We start from the raw sequence: 23,603 nt of genomic DNA, 5'->3' as shown, positions 1-23,603 counted from the left end.
AAAAAAAAAAAAAAAAAAAAAAACTTATACAAGAATGTCCATAGCAGTATTAGTCATAATAGACAAAAGGTGGAAAGGACCCAAACATCCATCCCCTGAAGAATGGATATATAACATGTGGCATGGCCAATCTGTGTGGTAGTCTTTGGTGATAAAAAGAAGCGGAGCATTGAAACACGCTACAACACACATGAATCTTGAGAACGTTACGCTAAGTGAAACAAGACCGTGAGTCCATTTATATGAAATGTCCGAAATAGGCAGATCTATACAGAGATGACATCAGTCAGTGACTGCCTAGGCCTGGGGGGGTCGGGGTTTCAGAAATGGGGAGTGGCTGCTAACGGTTATGGAGTTTCTTTCTGGGGTGATGGCTGCACAATTCTGTGAACTTACTTAAAACCAATGAATTGTATACTTTAAGGGGATAAGGTTTATGGTATATGAATTATATCTCAATAAAGCTGTTCATAAAAAAACCCCAACACTGCTCTCCACCATCTTCAAGGCCCTGCACGGTGCGGCCCTGCCCACGTGCGGACCTCACTTGTTACCTCTCCCCCCTTCTTCTCCCCAGTTAGCCATGCTGCCTCAAACAGGCCCGGCCTGTTCTTGCTCACGTCCTTTGCACTCACTATGCCCTCTGGCTGGAACACTCTTTCCCCTTTTCGCCCCTTCCTTCACACAGTCCTTCCCCTAGGAAGCCTGCTGGATCCCTCTCGAAGATGGGTCTGGGACTGCCCCTCAGCTCCCACAGCCCCCCAAGCTTCCCGCATCCCTGCCCTCATCTCAGCCCTGACCCTGTGCCCTGTGCTTTCACCTCAACTGATCCCTCTGGCCTCCACCTCCTCCATCAGAAGCCACACTGCTCTACCTCTGCTGCCCACTTCCCGGCCACGAACACTCTGGGCTGTCACTGTCCTTGCTGGGTTGGTCTCCCCTACTGGACTGGGATCTCTTTGAGGGCTGGGTCCCCAGCAGTGCCCATCTCAGGGCAGGGCAGAAGGCCTCAGTGGGCCACGTACCTACATACATGACGGTGCCCCGGCGAGGGGGCTGCCCAGGTGCCCGCACTTCACAGCGGCTGCCCACAGAGATAGCACTGGCCTGGGTCTTCTCTTCGTTCAGGCGCTGCGTGGCCTCGGCCTCTTGCTGTGCCCGCTCCTCTTCATTGTATCGGCCCAGCTTGCTGCGCTTCAGGAAGGAGCGGACTGAGTCTGAGAGCGGGGTGGGAGACAGGGTGAGACACGGTTTTCCTGGTGCGGCCTCTGGCCTGATGAGATGACCTTCCACCCACACAGAGCCAACATTCAGAGAGAGACTCGTCTGCTCTGAGTGTTGGAGCGCTGCTGCCCAAGTCCTCCGAATCTCCCACTATAGCCCTGGCTTCCCCCCAGAACCCCTGGGGCCTCCCCATAATCCAAAACCTGAAAGGAAGATGCCTGCTTCCAGTCATATGACCCCGGCTTCCATGTGCCTCCAGTGTCACATTCCCTCCGCCCAGCCTCTCCTTGTCTTACCAATGTCTACACATTCCGCTCTGTTCTGCTCACCCCCCGTGTGACACTCACTACCCCCCGCATGAGAACCCCCCAGACTTCCCACTCAGGCCGTCTGTCTGCCCACATTCCCTCACACCTCCCAGCAGCTACTCATACCCCACACTTGTGCCCCCACAGCTGCCCCCCAACCCCCATCTGTCCACACACCAACCTTATCCATGCCCACTACTCGCCCATGTCTTTGTGCCTGCACTGATCACACCACCGACCAACTCCCAATGTCCCTGTCTGCCCCCCAACCTCTGCCCGCCCGCACACACTCCCTCTGGCCCCCATATGCCCTCATTCATCGCTATGTGCCTGTACCTTGCCTCTGGTCATAGGCTTCTTGTGAGATCTGGTATTTCTCCACCTTGGACACATCCTCGTATTCCCCAAGGCGGGCACCACTGTGGTCAATGACCTATGGTGAGGGGAGGGGGGTGAGTGGGGATCAGGGTCTGGACTGGGAGGCTTGGGATGCTGGGGGCAGGGGGCTGTACTGTGGAGTATTCCCTAGATTTAAGTCTCTCTGTCTAGGAAAAACCACATTCTTTTACTCCTTTACCCTCACCTTTACCCAGACCTCCTCCCTTCTCCTGAGCCCAGCAGAAGAGATGAGAACAAGTGTCCACACTGGCCGTCTCCCCATCCTCACCCCGCCCAAGTCCTTAGAGGCTGGATCTTCCCCCAGACAACCCCCACGTGTTGCCACCAGCATCAGTGATGGTCTCTAAGTCACTGGAACTGAAGGGCAGAGGTCAGGCCTTCCTCACGAGACTTCTAGGCGGCACATGTGTCCTCTCTGGGCCTCTGGGCCCCTCCTCAGCTGGCCCAACCTCCGGACCCTGAAGCATCTCTTCCTCTACCACCTTCAATATTCATTCACTCATTGCTTGCTAAGCTCTTCCACAGCACCCAGCTGGGCTCTGTGCTGGGCGCTAGGGACACAGTGCAAAAACAGATAAACCCTTGCCCTCAGGGAGTGCTCATTCTGCTGGGACACCAACCATAAACAGACATGTGCATGCATTAAACACCAGATGATGACAAGGTTCTATGTAGATAAATACTACAAAGAGGTTTAAGGAGAACGGGAAGGTGGTCAGAGAAGGCTTCTGAAAGCAGGGGATGTCTGAGCCAAGGCTGAAAGGCTGAGAAGAAACATACGGCACCAAGTCTCGGGTGCAGAAATGTCCTTAGCCCTTTTCAGGAATAGCATGGAGGCCATCATGGCTGGAGTGGAGACAGGCATGGAAGAATGGAGACACAACAGATCACTGCGGCCTTTGGCTTTCACCCAGAATGGGATACAGCCAGGGGAGGCTCTGGGCCAGGAGGGCCAGACCTGGCTCAGAGCATCACGGGCTCCCTCTGGCTGCAGGTGGGGAGCAGACTGCAGGGAGCCCGAGGACGGGCTCCTGTGGTGTCCAGGAGGGGGAGCATGGAGTCTGGGCCATGGCAGCGGTAGTGAGGGAGATGACTGCAGGCTCTAGACAGATTTTGTAGGTGGAATCCACAGGATTTGCTGATAGACGGGATGTGGGTATGAGGTAAAGACAGGGGTCAGCGAAGACTCTAAGGTAGCCTGAGCTACTGGGCTCATATGGCAAACTAGAAATGGCCCTTATCTCTGGTCAGGATCACTAAGAATTTCTACTTTTGTGTATTAAGGATCTTGTAAGTTTGAGGTTGCTATTATTTGAAGCAACATAGGTTAAACGTATAATTTTTTTCGAAGTAATCTTTATGCCCAACACAGGGCTTGAACTCACAACCATGAAATCAAGAATCATATGCTCTACTGACCGGCCAGCAAGGCACTTCAAATATGGGCAAAATTTATAAAGAGAAAAATAATGTTAAATAAAAATTCTCCAGAGGCTCCACTTCTGGAAAAACTTTCTCAAATGACCTCTGAAGTCAGAGGCCTGTCTACACCTGAACCCATGTGTGAAAACCTGTTTTAGGATGCCACGACCCATGTCTGACCCACCAGCATCTGGAGGCTGAGGCTGCCCAGGTCAGCCCAAAGTCTCAGTCCTGTGGGCCCAGCACTGTCCTGACCCGTTCCCACCATGATCCAGGCCCTATCACACTACCTGAATTATGGAAGCAGCCTCCTCCCTGGTCTCCCTATTCTTCCTGTCTTCCCACACACAGTCAAAGGGAGCCTGTGAGCACCTGGGTCAGACCAGGACCCTCCTGGCTCAAAGACCTCCCCTGGCTCCCACTTCCCCCTGCCAAAGGGAAGGCCATTCCTCAGCCCCTGTACTCAACCGTGCTCCCTTCCACCTCAGTGTCTGCACATGCAGTGCCCTTTTGCTAGAGTACTCTTCCCTTCTTCAGTTAACTCTTCCTATTCTTCAGGTCTCTGCTCAGGCATCACCTCCTCCAGGAATTCCTCCTGGACCTCACCGATAGGTCAGGTTCCCCAGTATCGGCTCTCCCAGCTCTCTGATCTCTTCCTATATGGCCTTTATGTCTCTGACGTTTCATATCTGTTTCTGTGAATATTGAGCTAACATCTACCTCATACACTGGATGGAGCTTATTTTATGGATTTATTATTTAAGACTTATTTTATGGACTCAGCTCAGTATTCAACAATGATTCACTGAGCATCTTCTCAGTACTAGGCATTATTCCAGGTGCTGGGGGAAATGCACAGTACGTCACAGGGTGCTAGGAGCTAAAGACAAAAATCAAATAAAGTGGAAAAGAGAAGGCATTTACATTTTATACTGAGGCCAATGAATGCCTCACACTTGGAGGGTGACATTTAGGTAGGACTTGAAGAAAGGAGTGAGCCATGTGAAGCCATATGAAAAAGAACCACTTGTAAAGGCCCCGAGGTGGAGCCCACCTGGGATGCTGGGATGTTTGAGGAATAAGGGGAGGAGAGAAGATGATGTGAGTTGATGAACATAGAGGTCCTCAACTTCTCCCAACATATCCAGTCTCATCATGCACCCTGACCCCTCTCACACTCTATACCTCTGTACACTGTTCCCCCCACGTGGCATACCCTCCCACCCCTTATCCTAAGTCACCCTTTCCTCCTATTTCCGGTCTCAGCTCAGGCATCCCTTCCATCAGGAAGCCCTTCTGATGCTTCTAGGAGTCAGGCACCTCGCTGGGCATGCCCAGTCAGTCCCCTGGGCTTTGTCCAGACCATTCTGTCACTGTCCCGTGATGGCTTGTCTCTCTCCATGTAGGACTGGGGGCTGAATGAGAGTAGGGCCTGTCTTGGTTATTACACAGAGCAACGTATAGCAAGTATTTTTGTTCAACAAATAAATAGAGGGGAGGCCTCACGTGGATGCGGCAGCCGTCGTCTACGGGGTAGGAGCCCAGCAGTGCATCCTCCTGATCCAGCTTGCTGTAGAACTTGTCGTCAGCTCCATATATCTCCAGTTCCATACAAGAAGCAGGACTGCCCACCACCAGCTCTAGTTTACACTGCGTGGGGAGCAGTCAGTGGAAGGCTGTCGGTGACCCCACCTTCTGCCCTGAGGCTCCACCCCTTTTTTTAAAGGTATGTACTTGCAAATTTATTTTAATTATTTTAAAAGTTAACTCTAAGCCCAACACGGGCATCGAACTCATGAGCTCAAGATCGAGAGTCGCGGGCTGTAACCAACTGAACCAGCCAGGAGCTCCGAGGCTCCGCCCTTGTAACAATAACCATTACCCCATCCTTGCTCCTCCAAAAGACAATTTAGGACGCACCTGGTTATCCCTGGCCACGCCCTATGCAACCTCGGATTTTCCCTGGCATCGCCCCCAATTTCTAGACACTCAGGGTTCCTCTGGCCCCACCCCGCCGGTCCCGTCCCCAATCTGTTCAACCTCGGTTTATCTCTGGCCCCTCCCCGCGTTCGGAAAGCCCCTCCATTTCTTCCTTGCCCCGCCCCCTCAAACCCTACGCCCCGCCCCCGGACCCCGCCCCCACGGCCACACCTTGAACTCCGCTATGGTGAGGCTGCGACTGTACCGCTTCTCAGAGCGGAAGCTGTTGAGAGAGCTGCTGATGAAAACGGTCACCGTGGGCGCCGACAAGCCCGTCACCTCCATCTCGCCGCGCCCTGCCGGGATCCGCAGCCCGGTCGGTCGCCTCACACCGGCTCCGCAGCCGCCGCCGCCGCTTCTGGGATATCAGCCCCTCCCTCTGCTCCCAACCTAGCCAATCCATGCTCTCCCGCAGGCAGGGTCCGCCAATCGCCGCTGTCTCCTTTCCACGCCAGGAAGGGCTCTCCCGCATTCTTGGGTAGCCCCAGCCAATCCTGAAAGGTTTTCCATGTGCACAGTTCTTCCAATAGCAGCGCGGAAAACGGCTCAGGCGGGCGAAGGGTGAAGCCCAAGGGAAGGACTGGCAAGAGGTACCCCCATCTGCGCATGTGCACTGGCCTTCAGCCAGCAAAGAGCAGTGGCTTCGCTTATGGTCAGCGATTTGCTGATTACGTGAAACATCGTATTCTTGGCTCTCGTACCATACCGTTGTACAGACTGGGGAAGCAAGGCCCAGAAATTGGAAGCAGTTACTGCAGGACATCAAAAAACTGAAGCAAGTTATTAATCAAACTTCGGAGCACAGAGGCAAGCACAAAGCCCTGAAAGCCAGTACACGCGCGCAGCCCCGCCCCTCTCTTGGCGAAGCAACTAGGCTTGATCCTTCCCGCGACCGGTCGCGCCGCGGAGCAAGCGCGGAAGGCTTGGCGGGCAGTGCGTAGCTATGGAACCGGACGGGACCTATGAGCCGGGTTTCGTGGGTATTCGATTCTGCCAGGAATGGTGAGGCTGGGGCTGCGAGTGTGTAAGGGCGGCAAGTTAATGACCCCAGGACTGACCTCTGTCTCCTCCCTCCCCACAGTAACAACATGCTTTACCCCAAGGAGGACAAGGAGAACCGCATTCTGCTCTACGCGGTGAGCACGAGCCCGCGGAGCGTCCGGGATCTTCCCAGACGGACCCACCTGTTCCCAGTGTGGCTCCCCACTACGCTCCTTACGCGTTTTGGTCTCGCTTCCTGACTCTCCCACGACTGAACCCCCACTGTCTTGTCTTGCCCACCCCCGAGGTGATTCTCGATATACCCCATTATACCAGCATCGAGACTCCATGCTCTATAGTCATTCCCTCCGGGGAAGACCCAGCCTTCCCTTCCAGTCCCTTCCGAGATCTCTCCGTAACCCCTTTCCCGCAACACTCGCCCTTTCGTAGTGCCGGAATTGTGATTACCAGCAGGAAGCCGACAACAGCTGCATCTACGTCAACAAAATCACGCACGAAGTGGAGTGAGTGGCAGGACTCGAGCCTGGGGAAGAGGTTGTTGGCTTGGGAGACCTGGTCTGGGCATAATTATTTGCCCTCTATTCCCTCAGCGAACTGACCCAGATCATCGCTGACGTGTCCCAGGACCCCACGTTGCCACGGACCGAGGACCACCCGTGCCAAAAGTGAGCGCGCAGTTGATATTGGGGATGGGGAGCGGCTCGTCCTCACCGGGTGCAGGGAGGAGGGAAGGGTATGGTGGGCTGAGTAGCTGACTGCTCTCTCAGGTGTGGCCACAAGGAGGCGGTGTTCTTCCAGTCACATAGTGCCCGGGCCGAGGTGAGTGGCAGGAGGAAGGCTTTCTGGGTATCCCAGGCTTGGTCCTCCCCGGGGGTGGGGACACCAAAATTGGGGGGACCCTGCCCATCCTGGCGTCCTGAGCTGGACCGTTACCAATGGGGAAAGACCCTTTGCCTGCTATCTTGGGCTGAGGCTCTGCTGGATGGAGGTTCCCCGTTGTACTTTTCCTAACCGTGCAACCTTTCTGCCAGGACGCCATGCGCTTGTACTATGTGTGTACGGCCCCACACTGTGGCCACCGCTGGACCGAGTGAACCATCCTTTCCCACGTGTAATAAATACTGTGTTCTTTGCGTGCATTTCCTGCATTTATTTGCCTCTCATGTGTTGTGTGGGGGCACCCTCTTAAGCAACACGATGCAGGGTGCGGTGCTGCACGTAGGCGTCAGGCCGCGAGCATGTGAAGCCACAGTCCTCACACACATGCAGCTTCTCGCGGCGCTCACGATAAGCGTAGCTGGCGGGCTGCCCGTGCACCTTAGCAAGATGAGCTTCAAGTGAGCAGCGCTGCGTAAATGCTTTCCCACAAGCTCCACAGCGGAACGGCCGGATCCCTGCACAGATGGGCATAGGGGGAGAGGACAGACAGGACAGTGGCCTCCAAACTAAAGTCTCTCCACCTTGCCCTCCATGAGCATTCCCCCATCCCTACCCCAAGTTGTCCGGACTCCCGGCATCTGCTACCTCCACCCACTACAAGCATGGCCAGATAGCTGTGTTCCCACCCTCCTCATCAGGATATTCCTTCCCCAGGGGAGAAGGAGGGAGGATTTTCCTTGCACCCTTCAATCTAGGTCTACGTATCCACTGCTGTCCTCACTGTTCACGCCTCTACCCTGGCACCACCTTACACCCACTGACTGGGATCTAAATTAGGAGGTGTTCTAAGCCTCCTGATGGTTGAGTCTCCACCCCGTATACACAAACACTGGAAACTCCACATCCTGGACACCTCTCCATTTCGTTCCAGACCCTTCTGGGGCCCAGCCGCCCTTCTCTGTCCCTGCCACTCCTCACCGGTGTGAGTCCTCATGTGGCGCTTGAGGTCGAAGGCATCGTGAAAGCCCTTGCCACAACAGCGGCACACGTGGCGGCGCGCCGGGCTGTGGCACTTGAGGTGCCGTGTCAGCATACGCTGCAGAGGAAAGGCCTTGGGGCAGAGTGGGCAGCCAAGTGTCCCCGGGTCCCTGGGAGCGGAGGCCAGATTGCCCTGCGTAGGCTGTGGGAGGGACACGGGAGTTAGACCCCCTGGCTGGAGCAAATGGAAAACCTAGAGCCAGGAACCCCCAAGGAGGTCTGGGAAGGCCAGAGACAGCTCTTTGTGTGTGCAAATGCCACCCTCTCTCCAAGGCCTTTCCTGACCCCCATTGCCTTTTCCTTGCTTTATTTCTCCATATATACATCTTCCAAGATAACATTTTTCTAATGTCCAGCCCCCAACAGATTATAAGCTCCAGGAAGGAAATAATTTTTGTCTTATTCCTGCTAAATAGCAATTGCCTAAACCAGTTCCTGGCTTTCAATAAATATTGAAATAACCTGTCACCTCTATATTCTGGCTAGTGTTTTCCTACTTCCAGGGCATGCAAAGCTGCATATCCCTTCTGAGAGTCCCCAGTCTTCCCCCATCCCCTGCTCCTGTCCCCTTGTCTGATCCTGACATAAAGCAAATCACCATCCACTTGGCTTGAATCTTGTTCTTCTCCCACTGGACAGAGAGATCTCTGGGGGTAGGAAATGTGGCTGGCCGGCCTAGGGAAAAGGTGCCTGGGATGAAGCCTAACAGTGAGCTCTACCGAGAAAGCAAAGCCATTTCCAGCAGTGAGAACAGGTGGAAAGGTCCTGAGGCTGGGGGGACACGAGCAGATGGGCTCAGGGAGTAAGAGGCAGTCAGGTCCTGTTGAGGCTGAGAGCAGGGAGGGATGAAACTGAGCAGGGTCTTGTGGTCCAGCTGCAGACTCACCGCTGCCCAAGAGTCCCCAAGGCCAGAAGACTGGTGTGCTGGTGGGCCCCGCTGGTTGCTGCAGTCTGAGGAGAGAAACCAGACGATGATGCTTTGTGTCTCACCTACCCCTCACCTCCAGGCCCAGTGAGGGGCCCACCTGGGACATAGGCATCTCCCCGGAACTGGTCAGGCAGGTGGCCCCAGTTGGGTGGCTGCGGACGCCGACTCCTGACCAGGAAGGCACGGGGCATCACCTCAGGAGTGGTGAGATGGCCCCCACACACTACTGCCTCCTCCACCTGCAGTCACACTTCAGCCCCACGATGACTAGGAGGGAGGAGAGAAGGGAGGGGGAAGCCATAGAGGAGCTTCATTCTCTCCATGCAAATGTTGTGACAAGCCCAGGGACTTAGCTGGCTCTAGTTACCTCTGCCACCATTCCTCCCCCTTCTACACCAGGCTCCTGAGGGCACTCTCCAGCCACCAGGGGCAGCGAAGTGCTAGGACCCCCAAGGAAGTCAAGCAACGGCAAGATTAGAGCCTAGATAGCTCCAGCGTGTTGGGGGCGGGGACAAAAGAGACTCCAGAGGGGGCTGTCTTCTAGAAGGAGCAGCCGGGCCAAGGACCTGAGGGTGTTTGCCAGGCAAATCAGTCACCACCGGACATCCAACAACCTGCTTGGTTATTCAAATCACAGCAGCTGTCTGAGGAAGCGGGGGAGGGGGTGGCTGAGATTGCTCGCTCCAGAGGGTGGAGGGACAGCAGGGTCCAGTAGGTAAGGGCAACGTGAGGATACGGGCTATGCATCTTCCAAGAGGACGCTCCACCTCTGATTCTCAGATGCCCAGAGCCGACATTGAGCCAGAAACATTGTTCAGGCATAGCAGATATTATGTTGGTGTGTTTAGTCCAGTTCCTTGTGATTGCCTGGGACACCACTTCCCCACTCTCTCACAGTCCAGGAACCAAAGGGGGTCACCTGACACAGCCAGGGGCTCCCAGAACCCCACCCTAACACTATGTCCTAGTGTTCTAGACGGATCATTGTCTGACCCCGTAACTAGTGGTTAAGGATTTTGAATATTCTCTGTAGTTACTTTCTCTCATTTATCCACTCAGCAATATCCTGAGCTCCAGCTATAGGCCAGGCCTGGCTCAATGTTAAAAATGAGCACAGAACTTAGTCCATGGAGGAGACACACCAGTGACAACCCAGAACGACCAAGGCTGTGATGCGGAGTGCACAGGCAAAGTGATCCAAACTGCATTAGAGAAAACTCAGAGGGCCCACGGGAGCCCAGAAGAGGCTCCTGGTCCAGCCTAAAGGTTCAGAGATGACTGCCTGGGTGTGAGCCCTGAAGGAAGATGAGGTTTCAGGTGAAAGGGGAGGGTGTTCCAGGCAGAGGGAACAGTCTACACAAAGGCTTGGTGGCGAGAGAAGCGTTACTTCTTCGCTTTTTCACATTCCCTGAGAGCGAGTCCTGCTAATTCACTTGGGAGGCAGAGCTTTGCCACTTTCTCTCTGCAGGACCCAAACAAGCCACTTCTTGCTGAGCCTCAGTTTCTTCATCTGGAAGAAAGAACTACTGTGTCTCCCTATGACTGGTCAGTGTCAAAGATCCATGTAGATCATGTGGGGAGAATGCTTAGCATGCAGCATACACACACAGGGTGGTTAGGAAGTCTTGAGAGGTGGCTAGGCAGGCATCTGAGTTTCAGTCAGTCCATCTGTAAAATGGAGTCTTCAGTGTCTCCTTCTCACCATTGTTGGATTTCCTGCAGCCATGACTGCTGTGTCTGGCACGGGCCTGGCAGCCTGGTATCCGGGATCTGTCCAGCGTGGAGTGCAGGGTGCAAGTTGCACTCAGGAAATGAGCTGACAAATGGTTAGGTGGAGCCATTTTGTCTCTTTTCAGGTGCCCAGTTCTCCATGCCCAACAGCATGTTTCGGGGCAGCTGGTTCCTGTGTTATTGAAAACATTAGGGAAGAAATCCAGGGCCGGGTGTCTTTATGTGCCTCCTGGCCCTTTCTTCCCCTTTCCTCCCTGCTCTGTGTCCCTAGAGGCTGGCCTGGGTGGGCCGCATCATCTGGTCTCCTGTCCCCCCTGGCTCCCAGTAGGATTTTGACAATGGGGAGCCCCACAGATGGGGGAAGGGATTCCTCCAACTCTCTCCCTATGCAGTTGCCAGGGACACAGCTCCCCTAGGGCGGCCCTCTCTCCAGTATTGACTCTTCTGGGTTCCACTTGCCTCCCTTGTGCCTCAAGGCCAGGGTGGGAGGAACAGCTCACCTGTGGTGCCAGCCCAGGGTACTGTACCTGCCCTAGGATTTCCCTGTTCCCTGCCCGCTTCTTTGCAAATGATCCCTTCACTATACTTCCTGAACTATTCCACGTGAGCATGCTGTCCTTTTCCTCCTGGGACCCTGTCAGTCCACAAACCACACTCACACACATTCATCAGCACTGGTTTCTTCACCAGTCGTGTCGAGGAGAGAAAGTCTGGCCCTTCCAGGGCTGAATAGGAAGTGGAGAGTGGCAGACGCACTGGGTCCTCCCTCCGGCCCACCCTCCTGCTGTGCTGAGAGAACACAGTTTTGTTTGAGCAGCTGCATGCCCAGGACAGGAGAGAGAGCTGGTCCAAGCAAATGAAAGCAACCTCGATGCCTCTTGCCTGCAATCGCTCTGAAAGGGGAGGTGTCTAGGAAGGCTTGGCACTGTTCTCACTACGCTGGCCTGGCGGCTGCCTTCCTCCACGCCTTTGTTCCTAGCTGGGTAGGTCTACTGCTGAGCGCTGGCACGGCAGCCATGTTGCAGCTACGAGGGCCTAAGCTGGAGGGTGCAACTCAAGACTCAGGGGGTAATGGAGCAGGAACATAATCAAGAGTAACAAATGTCCCTGCAGTTCGGGACCCCATAAGCTGGCAGTTTGCTACTTGGGAGTTGAAGGCTTATTAATTACGATACAGGGTAGGAGGGGTACATTCCATGAGGGACAAGGCTCAAGACAGTCCTCTGGATGTCTGGGGGCCTGGATGCCAAGCCTTGCATCAGGGATCTTAGGTGACCGTGACCAAGCGAGGCAGGGGCAAGGACGGTGGGTCCCCAGTGGCCTGTAACCTGTGAGGCTGGGCAGGTCAGGGAGCCCCCTGTCAGAGGTGCAGCCCACCTGAGTCCTGGACCTCTTGGGCTCCCTGGGGCAGGGAGAGGGAGCTTTTTTTTTCTTTTTTTAAATAGTTTATTGTCAAGTTGGTTTCCATTTAACACCCAGTGCTCATCCATCCCCACAAGTGCCCTCCTCCATGCCCATCACCTCCCCTCGCTTCCCCCCACTCCCATCAGTCCTCAGTTTGTTCTCAGCATTCAGGAGTCTCTCATGGTTTGCCTCCCTCCCTCTCCCCAGGGAGAGGGAGCTTTGAGAAATAAATAACACCGGACATCTCCTCAAATACCAAGCTCAGCCATCTTATTTAAGGGGGGAAATTGTATTGTGAATATTTCTTGGATTTAAATGTCGAGAAACAACAAGAGCCTGCCCCTTGGAACCCCGTTCTTCCTCCATCTCCTCTCTTGGCTCACTCCACTCCTTCCACATACACTTCATCCCCCCATGGGGCATTTGCATTGGCTGTTTTGTCGGCCTGGATACCTTCCCAAGATGCCCACACGACCTGTGCTTTCTCTCAAGCCTCAGCTCAAATGTCACCTCAGAAAAGCCTTCCCTGACCCATCAGCCAGCATGGTGACATCGTTTTAATTCTGGTTTTTCTCTCGAAAAGGCTAATGCTGTGAGGGCAAATGCTTTGCTTGTCTTGTCTTGCTCCTCACACTACCCCTTGCAGGTAGGACAGATACAGGTACCCGGCAGGCTTTTTTTGTTTTTTAAAAAATTTTTAATGTTTTATTTATTTCTAGGAGAGAGAGAGAGAGACACAGCGTGAGCAGGGGAGAGTCAGAGAGAGAGGGAGTCACAGACTGAAGCAGGCTCCAGGCTCTGAGCTGGCAGTCAGCACAGAGCCGGACGCGGGGCTGGAACCCACGAACCGCGAGATCATGACCTAAGCGAAAGTCGGACGCTTAACCGACTAAGCCACTCAGGTGCCCCATCAGCAGGCGTTTTTTTGAATTGCACCGTTGGTTCTGATGTGTGTCAGTGTTTATGGAGACAGTACAGGGCCATGTCCTTATGATGGACACCTTGCCACTAGGGAAGCCTAGGTTGGAGTCTCAGCTCTGAAATCCTGGGCAAGAGTGGCTCTCTCTGAGCTTGTTTCTAGTGGGCCATGACCACCAGACAGAGCAGAGAGGAACTCAGGTAAGTGGTGGTTCAGGCCACATAAGCCACATGGTGGGGCTGTGCTTTAGAGGGCCCTGCCCCTGCTGGCTTCCTTTTTATAGAGTTGGGACAGCGGGGGATTTTGTGGTCACAAGAGTGGCCTTCTTGGCAGACATGCCACATGGCTAGATGCCCGCTTCTTGGGGAGGCTGGTACCAGAGCTGGGAGCTCATGGGATGAGCCTGGATTCAGTCCTCCTGCTGGGGAAAGAACTACTTGTCCCTGCTGCTAGATGGCCTGGCCATGCTGTCCTGGTGTCCAGTGAGTGAGCCTGCTGTTCAATTTCTCCTGCTGCAGTTGGGGACAAAAGCCTGGACCTCACGGGATCCAGCTGGGCTTGGCCTAAGGGCCATGAACCAGTGGTATGGCAGTGTGTGTACCAGGAACCATGGTCTGGCACACAGTGATGGCAGCGGCTCCAGTGGGTTCCTGTGTACCAGTAGGGGGCAGGGAGGAAAGGCTGGTGGCTCCGTGGGGAATAGCTGGGCCTCACTGGGCAAGCACAACAGACCCCACAGCAGCTCAGCGGGCTAGGGAGGCAATATGGACCCAGGTCCTGGGATCATCATTATTGCAGTTCCCAAATTTCTTGGGAATGTTGGTCCTATTGATGGAGTCCTGGAATAAGGCAGGGAGGGCACTGGGGCTGATGTTCCCCAGGTGAGACAGGAAGAGGAAGAGCAGATGAGGCTACGATGCTGGGTGGCCAACATCTGCTACGTACAAATTTCATCCCTTCCACAGAAGTGCTGATACATAGGGGCACATGTACCCCAATGTTCATAGCAGCACTCTCAACAATAGCTAAAACATGGAAAGAGCCTGTGTCCATCAACGGACAAATGGATCAAGAAGATGGGGTATATTTATACAATGGAATACTACATGGCAATGAGAAATAATGAAATCTGGCCATGTGTAGCAACATGGATGGATCTTGAGGGTGTTATGCTGAGTGAATTAAGTCAGGCTGAGAAGGACATATACCATATGTTTGCACGTATAGGAGGATTAGGAGGAACTTAACAGAGGACCATGGGGGAGAAGAAGGGGAAAAATAGTTGGGGAGAGGGAGGCAAACCATGAGACTTCTGCATGCTGGGAACAAACTGAGGGCTGATGGGGGTGGGGGAGAGGGGAAGGGGGGTGATGGGCATGGAGGAGGGCACTTATTGGGATGAGCAATGGGTGTTATACAGAAACCAACTTGACAACAAACTATTCAAGAAAAAAACAAAACAAAACCAAAAGAAACAAATTTCATCCCTTTCAAAGTTTATCCGCCCATGTTCCCTGGCTGGTTTCCAGCCTGCCCTCTTTCCCCACATCCACCTGAAGGGGGCATTGTGGATGCACCCAGAGACACACCAGGAACCGTTCCTCTAAACTGTCAGTTTATTTGCTTAAAATACCTATTTCTTCAGAAGCAGCAGGGCTGTAGTGGAGAGGGGGCTCCTGAGCCTCAGTCCCCCCGTGCCTTCCTCCGCACGGCCTGCACCAGCAGCTCTGAGTAGTGTTCCAGCAGGGCATGCAAGTCTGGGCTGGCCAGGGGGCACAATGTAGGTGGGGAGGGGGACCGTGGGCTGGGCTGGGCCTGGGCCATGTCAGTTCCAACCAGCCAGTCATTGGCGTCTAACTGGCTATGGATCCAAAGAAAGGTGGAGGCCAGCTCAGTCCGTGCTTGCTGCTGCTCCGTGCTCACCTGGTCACTGGAGACCATCTGCAAGGGGTACCAACCTTGTCAGGGGTTCTCAAGCCCCAAGCCCAGGCAGTCCACACCCCGGCCCCCTCACCGCGCCTTCTCCCCTGACCCTGGGTCTTGGCTCACCACGTTGTAAAGGTCCAGGGCTTCCCGGAAGGCAGTCTGCAGTCTGTGCACAATGGTGCTCACAGTGCTCAGTTCAAGGGGAGCTGAGGGTAGGACCCTGGCTGGCACCCCAGACTCCTCCCAGTGTCCAAGGTTGCCCTGGGCCAGACTGAGTGCATCTGGGGGTAGAGGAGACAGACATCTTCTCTTTCCAGTTGGTCTGAGAGGCTGGGGTGGCTGGGCTGATCCCAATTCTTGTCCCTCTGCCTGGAACACCTCCCTCAGTCCCTCAGGCTCCCTTCCCTCCCCTCCTGCAGGACTCTGCTCAAATGCCCCCCTCTCCTTGAAGCCTTTTCTCATTATCCTGCTTTAAACATAACCACTGCCTGCATCGTGCCCCCCCCCCAACCCTTTCCCTTATTTCTGTCCTTAGCACACACCACTTTGTGATACACTTAACATTTTCTTTTACATTTAGTCTGCCCAGTTAACGTGTCAATTCTTCACAGTCTTGCTGACCACCAGGCCCCATGTGCCCAGGGTCTAGAACAAAGCCCAACACATATGAAGTGCTCACTAAATATTTAAGTAAATGAATGAATGGCACAGCCCTGTGGCTGGGTCTGGTGCCCACCTTTGGAGCTAAGCCACCTGGTACATGGGCTGAGCTTGGGGGACAATCCCTTGTCCCAAAAGTGGTACTTACCAGGGGTCGGCGCCAGGAGGGAGGTGATGCTGCCAGGGACCCCAGGCCTGGCCTCTGGAAGTGGGGTGCTATTGTGGTTGGCAGGGGTGTTGAGGGGCTCAGAGGCCAGGAGCCTTGGGAGAAAGGTGGGATTGTGGAGCCTCAGGGTACTCGCATCCACGGGGCTAGAGGCTGAGAAGGTGGCTGTCGTGACGGTGACACCGGGCTGGGTGGGAACAGGTTCCATCGGGGTAGGGGGTAGCAAGAGCCTGTCACAGATGCTTGACAGGGTCAGCTTCAGGCTGGCCCGGGCCTCATGGTTGCCCCAGGAGGGCAGGACAGGTTCTCGGCCCTCGCTGTTAGAACTGAGTGCTGCTGTGGTGGGGATGGCCTGGGGCTCCTGGCCCAGGGACGCCAGCTCCCCAACGGATGAGGGCCTGCGGAGGGGCCTGGCCAGCTCAGCCAGCACAGGGTCCTCACTGTCCTCGAGGGAGATGCGTTGTGACATCTTGGCACAAGAGCTGGCAGTGGCCTCCATGTAGGAGCAGATGGAGGGACTGTGGACACCCTGAGCCAGGCCTGGAGTAGGCAGGGCTGTGGGCGTCGGAGGCTTCCCGTCAGTGGGCAGCACTGAGGAGGAGGGGGCACAGGGCGCCAGGCCTGTGAGGCAGGGGGCTGAAAAGGAAGCAGCTGGCTCACTCTCACACCCTCCTGTAGAGCTGATATACAGGGGCCCACCCCAAGTTGCTTCAGGGTCTGAGTAGACCGTGCCCATCCCCGCTGCCCTGTGGTTCAGAGGGGCATCCAGGCTTGTTTATCTGTAAATAGGGGCACTCACTCAGTAGGCACCAGGCCTCTAGGGTCTCATGGGGCTCCTCAGGCTTTTTCTCAGGGAGGACCTGCAAGCACAGCCATGAGGGGAGGACAAGGGCCTCCGGACTCCCAGCCCCAAGCCCTGGGGAAGGGACCCCAGTACTCACGTCGGTCCTGCCTGGGGAGGTGTAGCCAGCCCCTGCTCTCAGGGGCTCTGCTCTGGGCTGGCGGTCTGTGAGTTTGACCTCTGGGGACTTCACAAGGTGCTGGGGCAGCCGGGGAGGGAAGGTGTGGGTGAACCTGTGGGAAAGAGACCAGGTGGTTGTGGCTGTCCTGGGGGTCCTTCAGGGGACACGGACCCACCGTGAGGGATAGAGCTGAAGGTGGGGTGGGGGTTCACCAGCTCCTACCTGGATGTCTTCTGGAGGCGGGAGAGGAACTGGGCTGAGATGCTTAGCCGAGGATTAAAGAAGTCCTCAGTCTCAGAGGCCTCCAAGTCTCTCAGGGATCCATGGAAGAGCTCTAGGGGAAGATGCCAGGGGAGCCCTCAGAATCCCTCCAGCTACCCAGCCCCGGGCCCAGAAAGACCCGCAGACCAGCAGGTAGACCCTCAGAAATGCCTTCAGTTGACCACACACGCCTCGGGAGCAAATGCAGCTGGGAGAAGAGCCTGCGCGGTTCTGTCTTGAAGATAAAATGCAAGCCCTTCTGCCCCCTCACCAGCTGTGGAGGCCCCGCCCATGACACCCACGCTGTGCCCAGTGCTGGACAGCCACCCAGGCACCGCCCTACCCTCAGGGTGAGCATCTGTGAGCGTCTCGAAGTGCTGGCGGAGGAACTTCTCCTGCTCAGGGGTCTGGGGCAGGGAGCTGTTGGCTATGCCTGGCACCTCGGGCTGGGACAGCTCTTCTGCGGTCCCTGGGCATCCTGGGGAGAGGCGAAGGGGAGGCGAGGGGGCGGGCAGGAGAGAACTGTCAACACCATGAGTCACGGCAGACGCCCAGACAAAGACGCCAGACACTTAACAATGGAGAAAGCTGGACTCGCCCGTCATACACCCTGCTGCTACTAGGTCAAGGAGAGGCTAATGGCTCTGTCTCCTGGACAAGGACACTGATGCTTAGTGGGCACCAAGTGCAGGCTGATGTGGAGAGAGTGGTTATGTATCAGGACTGTCCCCGAGTGAGGCCCATGCGCTGTCCACCCCACAACTGGCCCCTGCTTACCCGGTGTGGGGGGCAGCATCATGTCAAACCGAGGGTCTGAGGCTGGCCGTGGAGGGGAGGAATGGATGGTGGCAAAGCTGCACTCCAAGTCGGCCTCTGACTCCCCTGAGTCTGGAGAAGCAGAGCAGGAGTCAGGAGCCCAAAGCCAGGCCCATGCTGGGTGAGTCAGGTGAGTGGCTCAGGCTCCCAGGGCTTCAGTTTTCCCATTTGAGCGATGGGGGTGATAATACCCGCCCTCTATTTGTAAGGACCAGCAAATTTACACTTTGAGGAAGGGGTAGAGCTGGGCTCCTGCCAGCGAGCAGCTGGGTTCCAGAATCCTCAGGTACCAGCAGGGACAATGTCTGTCTCTGTGACAGACACTGAGCTTCAGGGAGACTGAGTCAAGGTCACCACAGATACCCAGAAAGGGGCCTGGCCGGACAGACAGACTACTGCAGGGTCTCTGCCGGCCCCCACTCACCCTCAGGTGGGCTCTGATCCTTGGAGCCGACGGAGGAGACCCTGAGGTAGGAGTCTCCTTGCTGCTCCCCCAGCCCCCGCTCGGGGCTCTTCGTGCAGTACTCACTGCGGCAAACGAGTGAACACACACTAGTTAGTAGACGGCGGCCCACCTCGAACCCCTACGCATCTGCGCCCTGCTTCCACTGGGAGCACCGCCTCTTCCCCTCTTCTCTGCAAAGCCTCCCTGCACCTCTGCATGGACCCAGGGAAGCTGAGGCTGCAGGGCCAGGCTCCTGTGCCCCCCGGACCTTACAGCTCTGTCCACAGGCCCACTGGGAGGGCAGGGCGCAGTTCCTCCAGGGCATGCCTGCCACCTGGTCGGCCTATAAGGCTTCCCCTGGTGCAAAGGACACTCACCTGTCTGTCCCTGTGACTGTCACCTCCGCCTCCAGGGAGTAGACGATGAGCTCGCTGTCCTCAGAGGACTCCCTCTGTAGGGGCAGGAAGGAGGGATGCCCACAGCCATCCTCCTGGGTACTCTCCGACTGCGGGGTGAAGAGAGCACAGCCATTGCAAGCAGCCACGGGTGTTCGGCCAACACCAGCTAGAATAGCAAAGATGTCGGTCATGATGGCAGCCCCCACTGCCGGATGCTGATTGTGAGCCAGGGCCTGGGCCGAGTTCTGTGCTCACCTTGAGTTCATCCTATGCTCCTCCTGTATGATCATCAGCCCCTTTACAGTTAAGGAATCGATATGGCTCCAACCCTCTAACACTCTCTCTATATGGAGTTCAAGAACAGGCAAACTAATCCTTGGTGAGAGGTCAGAAGGCTGGTTGTCTGGGGTGAGGTGGGGGGTTACTGATCAGGAGGGGCACAAGGGGGGATCTTCTAGGAGGTAGAAAATACGCTGCATTTTGGCCTGGGTTTTCATACCTACAATCTGTACTCACAACTGTATGTGTATGGTGCCACAACAGAAAAGAAAGTTTATACAACAGAATAAAAAGTAATTTTGTTTGGAAGATAAGAGAACAAGAGCTGAAGTTGCTTCAAGCACTTCTGAGGGCCCAGGCCCTATTCTTAGCACTGGATTCCTATCAGAGCCTTCTGAGAGCTTTCTTTCTTTTTTTTTTTTTTTAATGTTTTATTTATTTCTAGGAGAGAGAGAGAGAGAGAGAGAGCGTGAGCAGGGGAGGGTCAGAGAGAGAGGGGGATTCACAGACTGAAACAGGCTCCAGGCTCTGAGCTGGCAGTCAGCACAGAGCCCGACGCGGGGCCCGAACCCACGAACTGCGAGATCATGACCTAAGCGAAAGTCGGACGCTTAACCGACTAAGCCACCCAGGCGCCCCTGAGAGCTTTCTTTTTATGACCATTTTTTTTATCAGTCTTTTTTTTTTTTTTTTAAGGTTTTATTTTTAAGTAATCTCTACACCCAGTGTAGAGTAATCTCTACACTCACAACCCCAAGATTAACAGCGCAAGCTCTACTGACTGAGCCAGCCAGGTACCCCAGTTATCTTTTTGTAACGACCATTTCTTTTTTGAAAGCAGAAGCCCAGATAAGCAAGGCTTGAGGCAAGTTATCACACAGCCACGAAGGGGTAGGGCCAGGCCTCTACCTGCTCAAATGCTCCCCAGCTAGGCACAAGCCTGCTCTTGGGCCCAAGCTATTAACCCCTAAGTGACCCACCTCCCAGACTCCTGGTCTGCCCTGGAAAGTCTCATTTGCACCAGGCCCAGGGCTTCACCCTCTTGCCTTCCACCAGGTCATGTAATCATCTCGCACCCCTAGAGAGGGATATTCAGCCTTATTTTCAAAATGTGAATGCTGAGGCCCCAAGCCCTGGGTGGGCAGACATGGTGCAGGGCCTGTGGGCCGGGCTGTGGCAGTCTGTACCTCACTCAGCAGGCCCACCAGGCTCTGGGGCTCCACTGTATCCAGAATAGAGTCCTCTAGGCTCTCAGGCTTCATGGGGGTAAAGTAGCAATCCAGGTCCCGGGCATCCAGGATGGTCTTGAGGGGCTCCTGGTCAGCCCGCTCCGCCCAGCGGCCATGTGGTTTGTAGCTGCGCTTGGCATGGAAGGCTGAGCCATCTGCCACATCGTCGTCTCCTAGCTGAGGGTGACAGGGGATGGTCAGGCAGCTAGCCAAGAGTGCACCAACTCCAATGGGAGCCAGGGACACTGCAAGGACCCCATCCAGTCTCTTCGCTTTTTTTTTTATGTTTTATTTTTATTTTTGAGAGAGAGACACAGAGCACGAGCAGGGAGGGACAGAGAGAGGGAGACACAGAATCTGAAGCAGGCTCCAGGCTCTGAGCTAGCTGTCAGCACAGAGTCTGAAGTGGGGCTCGAAGCCATGAACCACGAGATCATGACCTAAGCTGAAATCAAGAGCTGGACACTTAACCGACTGAGCCACCCAGGGGCCCCCACAACATTGTATTTCCTCAGCAAATTCTGTCAGCTCTGCCATCTGAACACATCCACAATGTGGCCATTTCTCCCACCCTAGTCATGCCCAGCACTGCCTCCGAACAAGATTATAGCTTGAGAGACAGTGGAGGGTGGGTGTTTGAGAACTCAGGCTCTGGGGCCAGCCTGCCCATGTCCTCTAATTCCTAGCTGTGTAACCCTGGATAAGTTACTTAACCTCTGGGCCTCAGTTTCTCCATCTGTGAAACAGTGAGATGAAGAGCTTCTATACCTCAACGGGGACTAAATGAGATAATACGTATAAAAGACTGAGAGCCTGTAGAGAATAAGTGTGCTATTTGTTGAATATAATTCCACTTGTAATATTCACTGATAAGGGGAAGCCTGGGGCCTTGAGATACCTGGTCTGCAGCGGAGGGGTAGGCAGGGAGGACTTCCCAGAGGAGCTAACAAGCTGTCATCTGAGGACTGACATTATTCCTGAAATAAACCGTCCAACCTAGAGTGTAGGATTCTGCTGCCTGGTTCTAACCTACCAGCTCCTAGCCTGCCCCTCCCCCCAGGAAACAATCAGTCATTCAATCACTTTGGTCCCTTTCTTTCTCTCACACCCAGTCATTTGATTCTGCCTTCAATATCCATCTAGAATCCAACTGTTTCTTCCCCCTGGTCCAGTCTCCAACCTCCCCTGTCTGGATTATCCCAACAGCCTCCTCCCTGGTCCCCTGGTTGGCCCTCAGGTTCACATCTGCACTAGGTCAGAGCCCTCCCTTGTCTCCATCTCACTCAGCGCCTGGGCGGGGGGGGGGGGGGGGGGGGGGGGGGGGGGGGGTTGCGGGGGATAATCGGGGAGGACAATAAAGAGTATTTAGGGATCGCACCGCAGCCCACACAGCATCACACCATCTGGCCCCCATTATCTCTCTCAGGCCCTCCCCACACTGCCCTCCATTCACCCTCAACCCAGGCAGCTGGGCCTCCCTATACTTCCTTGAACATGCGAAGCACAATCCTGCCTCATGGCCTTTGTCCTGCATACTGTTCTCTCTGCCTGGAACATTCTTTCCCAGGATCTGCATTTCTCCCTTGCTTCACTCTGTTCAAATAGCATCTTCTGAGTGAGGCCTTTTCTCTTTATGCTAAAATTATTGTGCCTTTCCCCCAACACTTGTTATTTTCCTGAGATTCTCTCTTTTCTCCTTCCATAGGACTTATCAGCTCCCAAAATACTATATAACTTCCCTGTTTAATGTGGATACTGTCCATCTTCCACACTAGAAAATGAGCACATGCAGGCAGACATGTTGTCTGCTTGCTCACTGCTGTACCTAACGCTCAGAGCAAGCCTGGCACAGGGTAGGTGCTCACTATGTATGTTACAGGAATGAAGGGCTGCCTAAGCCGAGGCTGGAGGGATGATAGGGTTCTCCAGAGAGAGAAGAGGCCCAGAAAGGGAAATGTCTCCCAGAAGAAAGAAGAGCACGAAGGAGGGCGCCCCTACTTTGTCAGCCCCAGGCATCCCAGTCTCCGGGCAGACTCACCAGCCGCTTTGCCCAGAGTGGCAGCTTGCCATTGGTCAGCAGACACCGAGGGTCTGGAGAGAGACATGGAATCCATGAAAAGAGAATAAATAACCCAACAAACAAACAGGCAACATACATAAAAACAGACAATTCTCTAAGGACACATTATAAGAAACACAGACATACCAAAAGATGCCCAAATTTAACGGTCAGAAAAATGCAAATTTACATAATGGGATATAATGTTTTACCCACGACTAACTCAAACTAAAAAGCTTCATAGTATCAAGTATTGGCAAAAGTGTGGGAGAATGAAGGGCTTAATACTGACTGCTGGATTTGAAGGGCCTTTGGGGTTCTCTTTTAAAATAAAAAATGCACTACCTCCAGGGCCCAGCAGTGCCAGCCTTGCCTCTGTCCTAGAGAAGCATTCCCACACATGCCCAAGCAGTAGGCCTTGGAGCCGTCAGAATGGCATCACTCGCAATGGCGTGCAGTCTAAACCCTAAACGTCCATCCAGAGGCGAATACCTTAAAATATCCTACTATCCTGCTGTTTAAAACAGTGAGGCCTGTTTTGTGTCCACCAACATACAGGTTGATACAATAATTTTGAGAGGGGAAAAGATACGGAATGGTGTCTGCAGTAGAATACAATTTATGTCCATAAACATGACGTGTTCTGATGGCTGCGTACATTAACGTTCAGGAAGAGCCTATAAGAATTCATACCAAACCAGAAAAAATGGCCACCCTGGAGAGGATATGGGATTGGGATGTGAGGGTGGCAACAAAGAAAATTCACTTACTCTGACTTTTTTCCAAGGCTGAATGCTTACATTACTGTTGCCCACCAGTCAGCTGTCTAGTCTGCCGCTGCCTGCTCTCCCCTGCTGGCAGAGGCCCCGGCCCCACACTGAAAGCACCCAGTCTCTCTTAGCTGGAGCTACCATGGCCAATGTGACCTGAGAGAAGCCTCCCAGGGGCTTCTGGGCAAGTTTCTTCTCCAAAGGAGATTGGAGGAGGCTGCCATACGCAACAAGGCCTGTGATGCAACTTAAGCAGCCATCTTGCAACCATGAGGGTCTGAGCCAAAGTGATATCTGGAAGGGCAGAAATCTAGAGAAAGACCAGCCTGCTATGTAGTCACTGAGCTACAATTCTCCTTTTGCCTGAACAACAGAATCTGATGTCCTTTGGTCAAGAG

The 23,603-nt window shown here is 54.4% G+C and overlaps 4 protein-coding genes across 6 annotated transcripts in view; 1 reads left to right on the top strand and 3 right to left on the bottom strand.

Moving 5' to 3' along the window:
- TBCB (tubulin folding cofactor B) overlaps positions 1 to 5,704 on the bottom strand; it is an 8,776-nt gene extending 3,072 nt beyond the window's left edge. The window contains exons 1-4 of one of the 2 annotated variants that reach the window (XM_039249677.1): positions 5,505 to 5,704; positions 4,860 to 5,003; positions 1,869 to 1,965; positions 1,026 to 1,217 (exon numbers count right to left, since the gene is read on the bottom strand). In XM_039249677.1, coding sequence (XP_039105608.1) covers positions 1,026 to 1,217; positions 1,869 to 1,965; positions 4,860 to 5,003; positions 5,505 to 5,618 — 547 coding nt within the window. In that variant the 5' untranslated portion in view covers positions 5,619 to 5,704. Of the gene's footprint in view, positions 1 to 1,025; positions 1,218 to 1,868; positions 1,966 to 4,859; positions 5,004 to 5,273; positions 5,343 to 5,504 lie in introns of those variants that run through there. The other variant, XM_039249678.1, reaches the window with a different exon arrangement.
- Positions 5,705 to 5,978: 274 nt separating this feature from the next.
- On the top strand, positions 5,979 to 7,474 carry POLR2I (RNA polymerase II subunit I). Of its 2 annotated transcripts, none has more exons than XM_039249680.1 (6): positions 5,979 to 6,140; positions 6,415 to 6,469; positions 6,765 to 6,838; positions 6,926 to 7,000; positions 7,103 to 7,154; positions 7,367 to 7,474. In XM_039249680.1, exons 2-6 carry the CDS (start codon positions 6,422 to 6,424, stop codon positions 7,427 to 7,429), a joined length of 312 nt encoding a protein of 103 aa, XP_039105611.1. In that variant the 5' UTR covers positions 5,979 to 6,140; positions 6,415 to 6,421; the 3' UTR covers positions 7,430 to 7,474. The 2 variants fall into 2 exon arrangements, with proteins under 2 accessions (XP_039105611.1, XP_039105610.1); XM_039249679.1 differs by lacking the exon at positions 5,979 to 6,140 and adding an exon at positions 6,214 to 6,335.
- A 46-nt stretch (positions 7,475 to 7,520) lies between these two features.
- Positions 7,521 to 9,371, bottom strand: OVOL3 (ovo like zinc finger 3). Its single transcript, XM_039249609.1, has 4 exons — positions 9,278 to 9,371; positions 9,139 to 9,203; positions 8,193 to 8,394; positions 7,521 to 7,729 (listed from the first exon to the last, which is right to left on the bottom strand). Exons 1-4 carry the CDS (start codon positions 9,369 to 9,371, stop codon positions 7,521 to 7,523), a joined length of 570 nt encoding a protein of 189 aa, XP_039105540.1.
- Positions 9,372 to 14,832: 5,461 nt separating this feature from the next.
- The window catches only part of WDR62 (WD repeat domain 62), a 45,858-nt gene continuing 37,087 nt past the window's right edge, over positions 14,833 to 23,603 (bottom strand). Inside the window, exons 21-32 of the mRNA XM_039249621.1 lie at positions 22,415 to 22,467; positions 20,335 to 20,553; positions 18,848 to 18,975; positions 18,450 to 18,553; positions 17,987 to 18,097; positions 17,553 to 17,687; positions 17,171 to 17,282; positions 16,928 to 17,060; positions 16,786 to 16,846; positions 15,969 to 16,622; positions 15,284 to 15,441; positions 14,833 to 15,175 (exon numbers count right to left, since the gene is read on the bottom strand). Coding sequence (XP_039105552.1) covers positions 14,918 to 15,175; positions 15,284 to 15,441; positions 15,969 to 16,622; positions 16,786 to 16,846; positions 16,928 to 17,060; positions 17,171 to 17,282; positions 17,553 to 17,687; positions 17,987 to 18,097; positions 18,450 to 18,553; positions 18,848 to 18,975; positions 20,335 to 20,553; positions 22,415 to 22,467 — 2,126 coding nt within the window. The 3' untranslated portion in view covers positions 14,833 to 14,917. The remainder of the gene's footprint in view (positions 15,176 to 15,283; positions 15,442 to 15,968; positions 16,623 to 16,785; positions 16,847 to 16,927; positions 17,061 to 17,170; positions 17,283 to 17,552; positions 17,688 to 17,986; positions 18,098 to 18,449; positions 18,554 to 18,847; positions 18,976 to 20,334; positions 20,554 to 22,414; positions 22,468 to 23,603) is intronic.

This window comes from Hyaena hyaena, unplaced genomic scaffold (genome assembly GCF_003009895.1).
Source record: "Hyaena hyaena isolate Hyena2069 unplaced genomic scaffold, ASM300989v1 scaffold_345, whole genome shotgun sequence".
NCBI lineage: Eukaryota > Metazoa > Chordata > Mammalia > Carnivora > Hyaenidae > Hyaena > Hyaena hyaena.
This window is presented reverse-complemented; position numbering and strand designations above follow the sequence as displayed.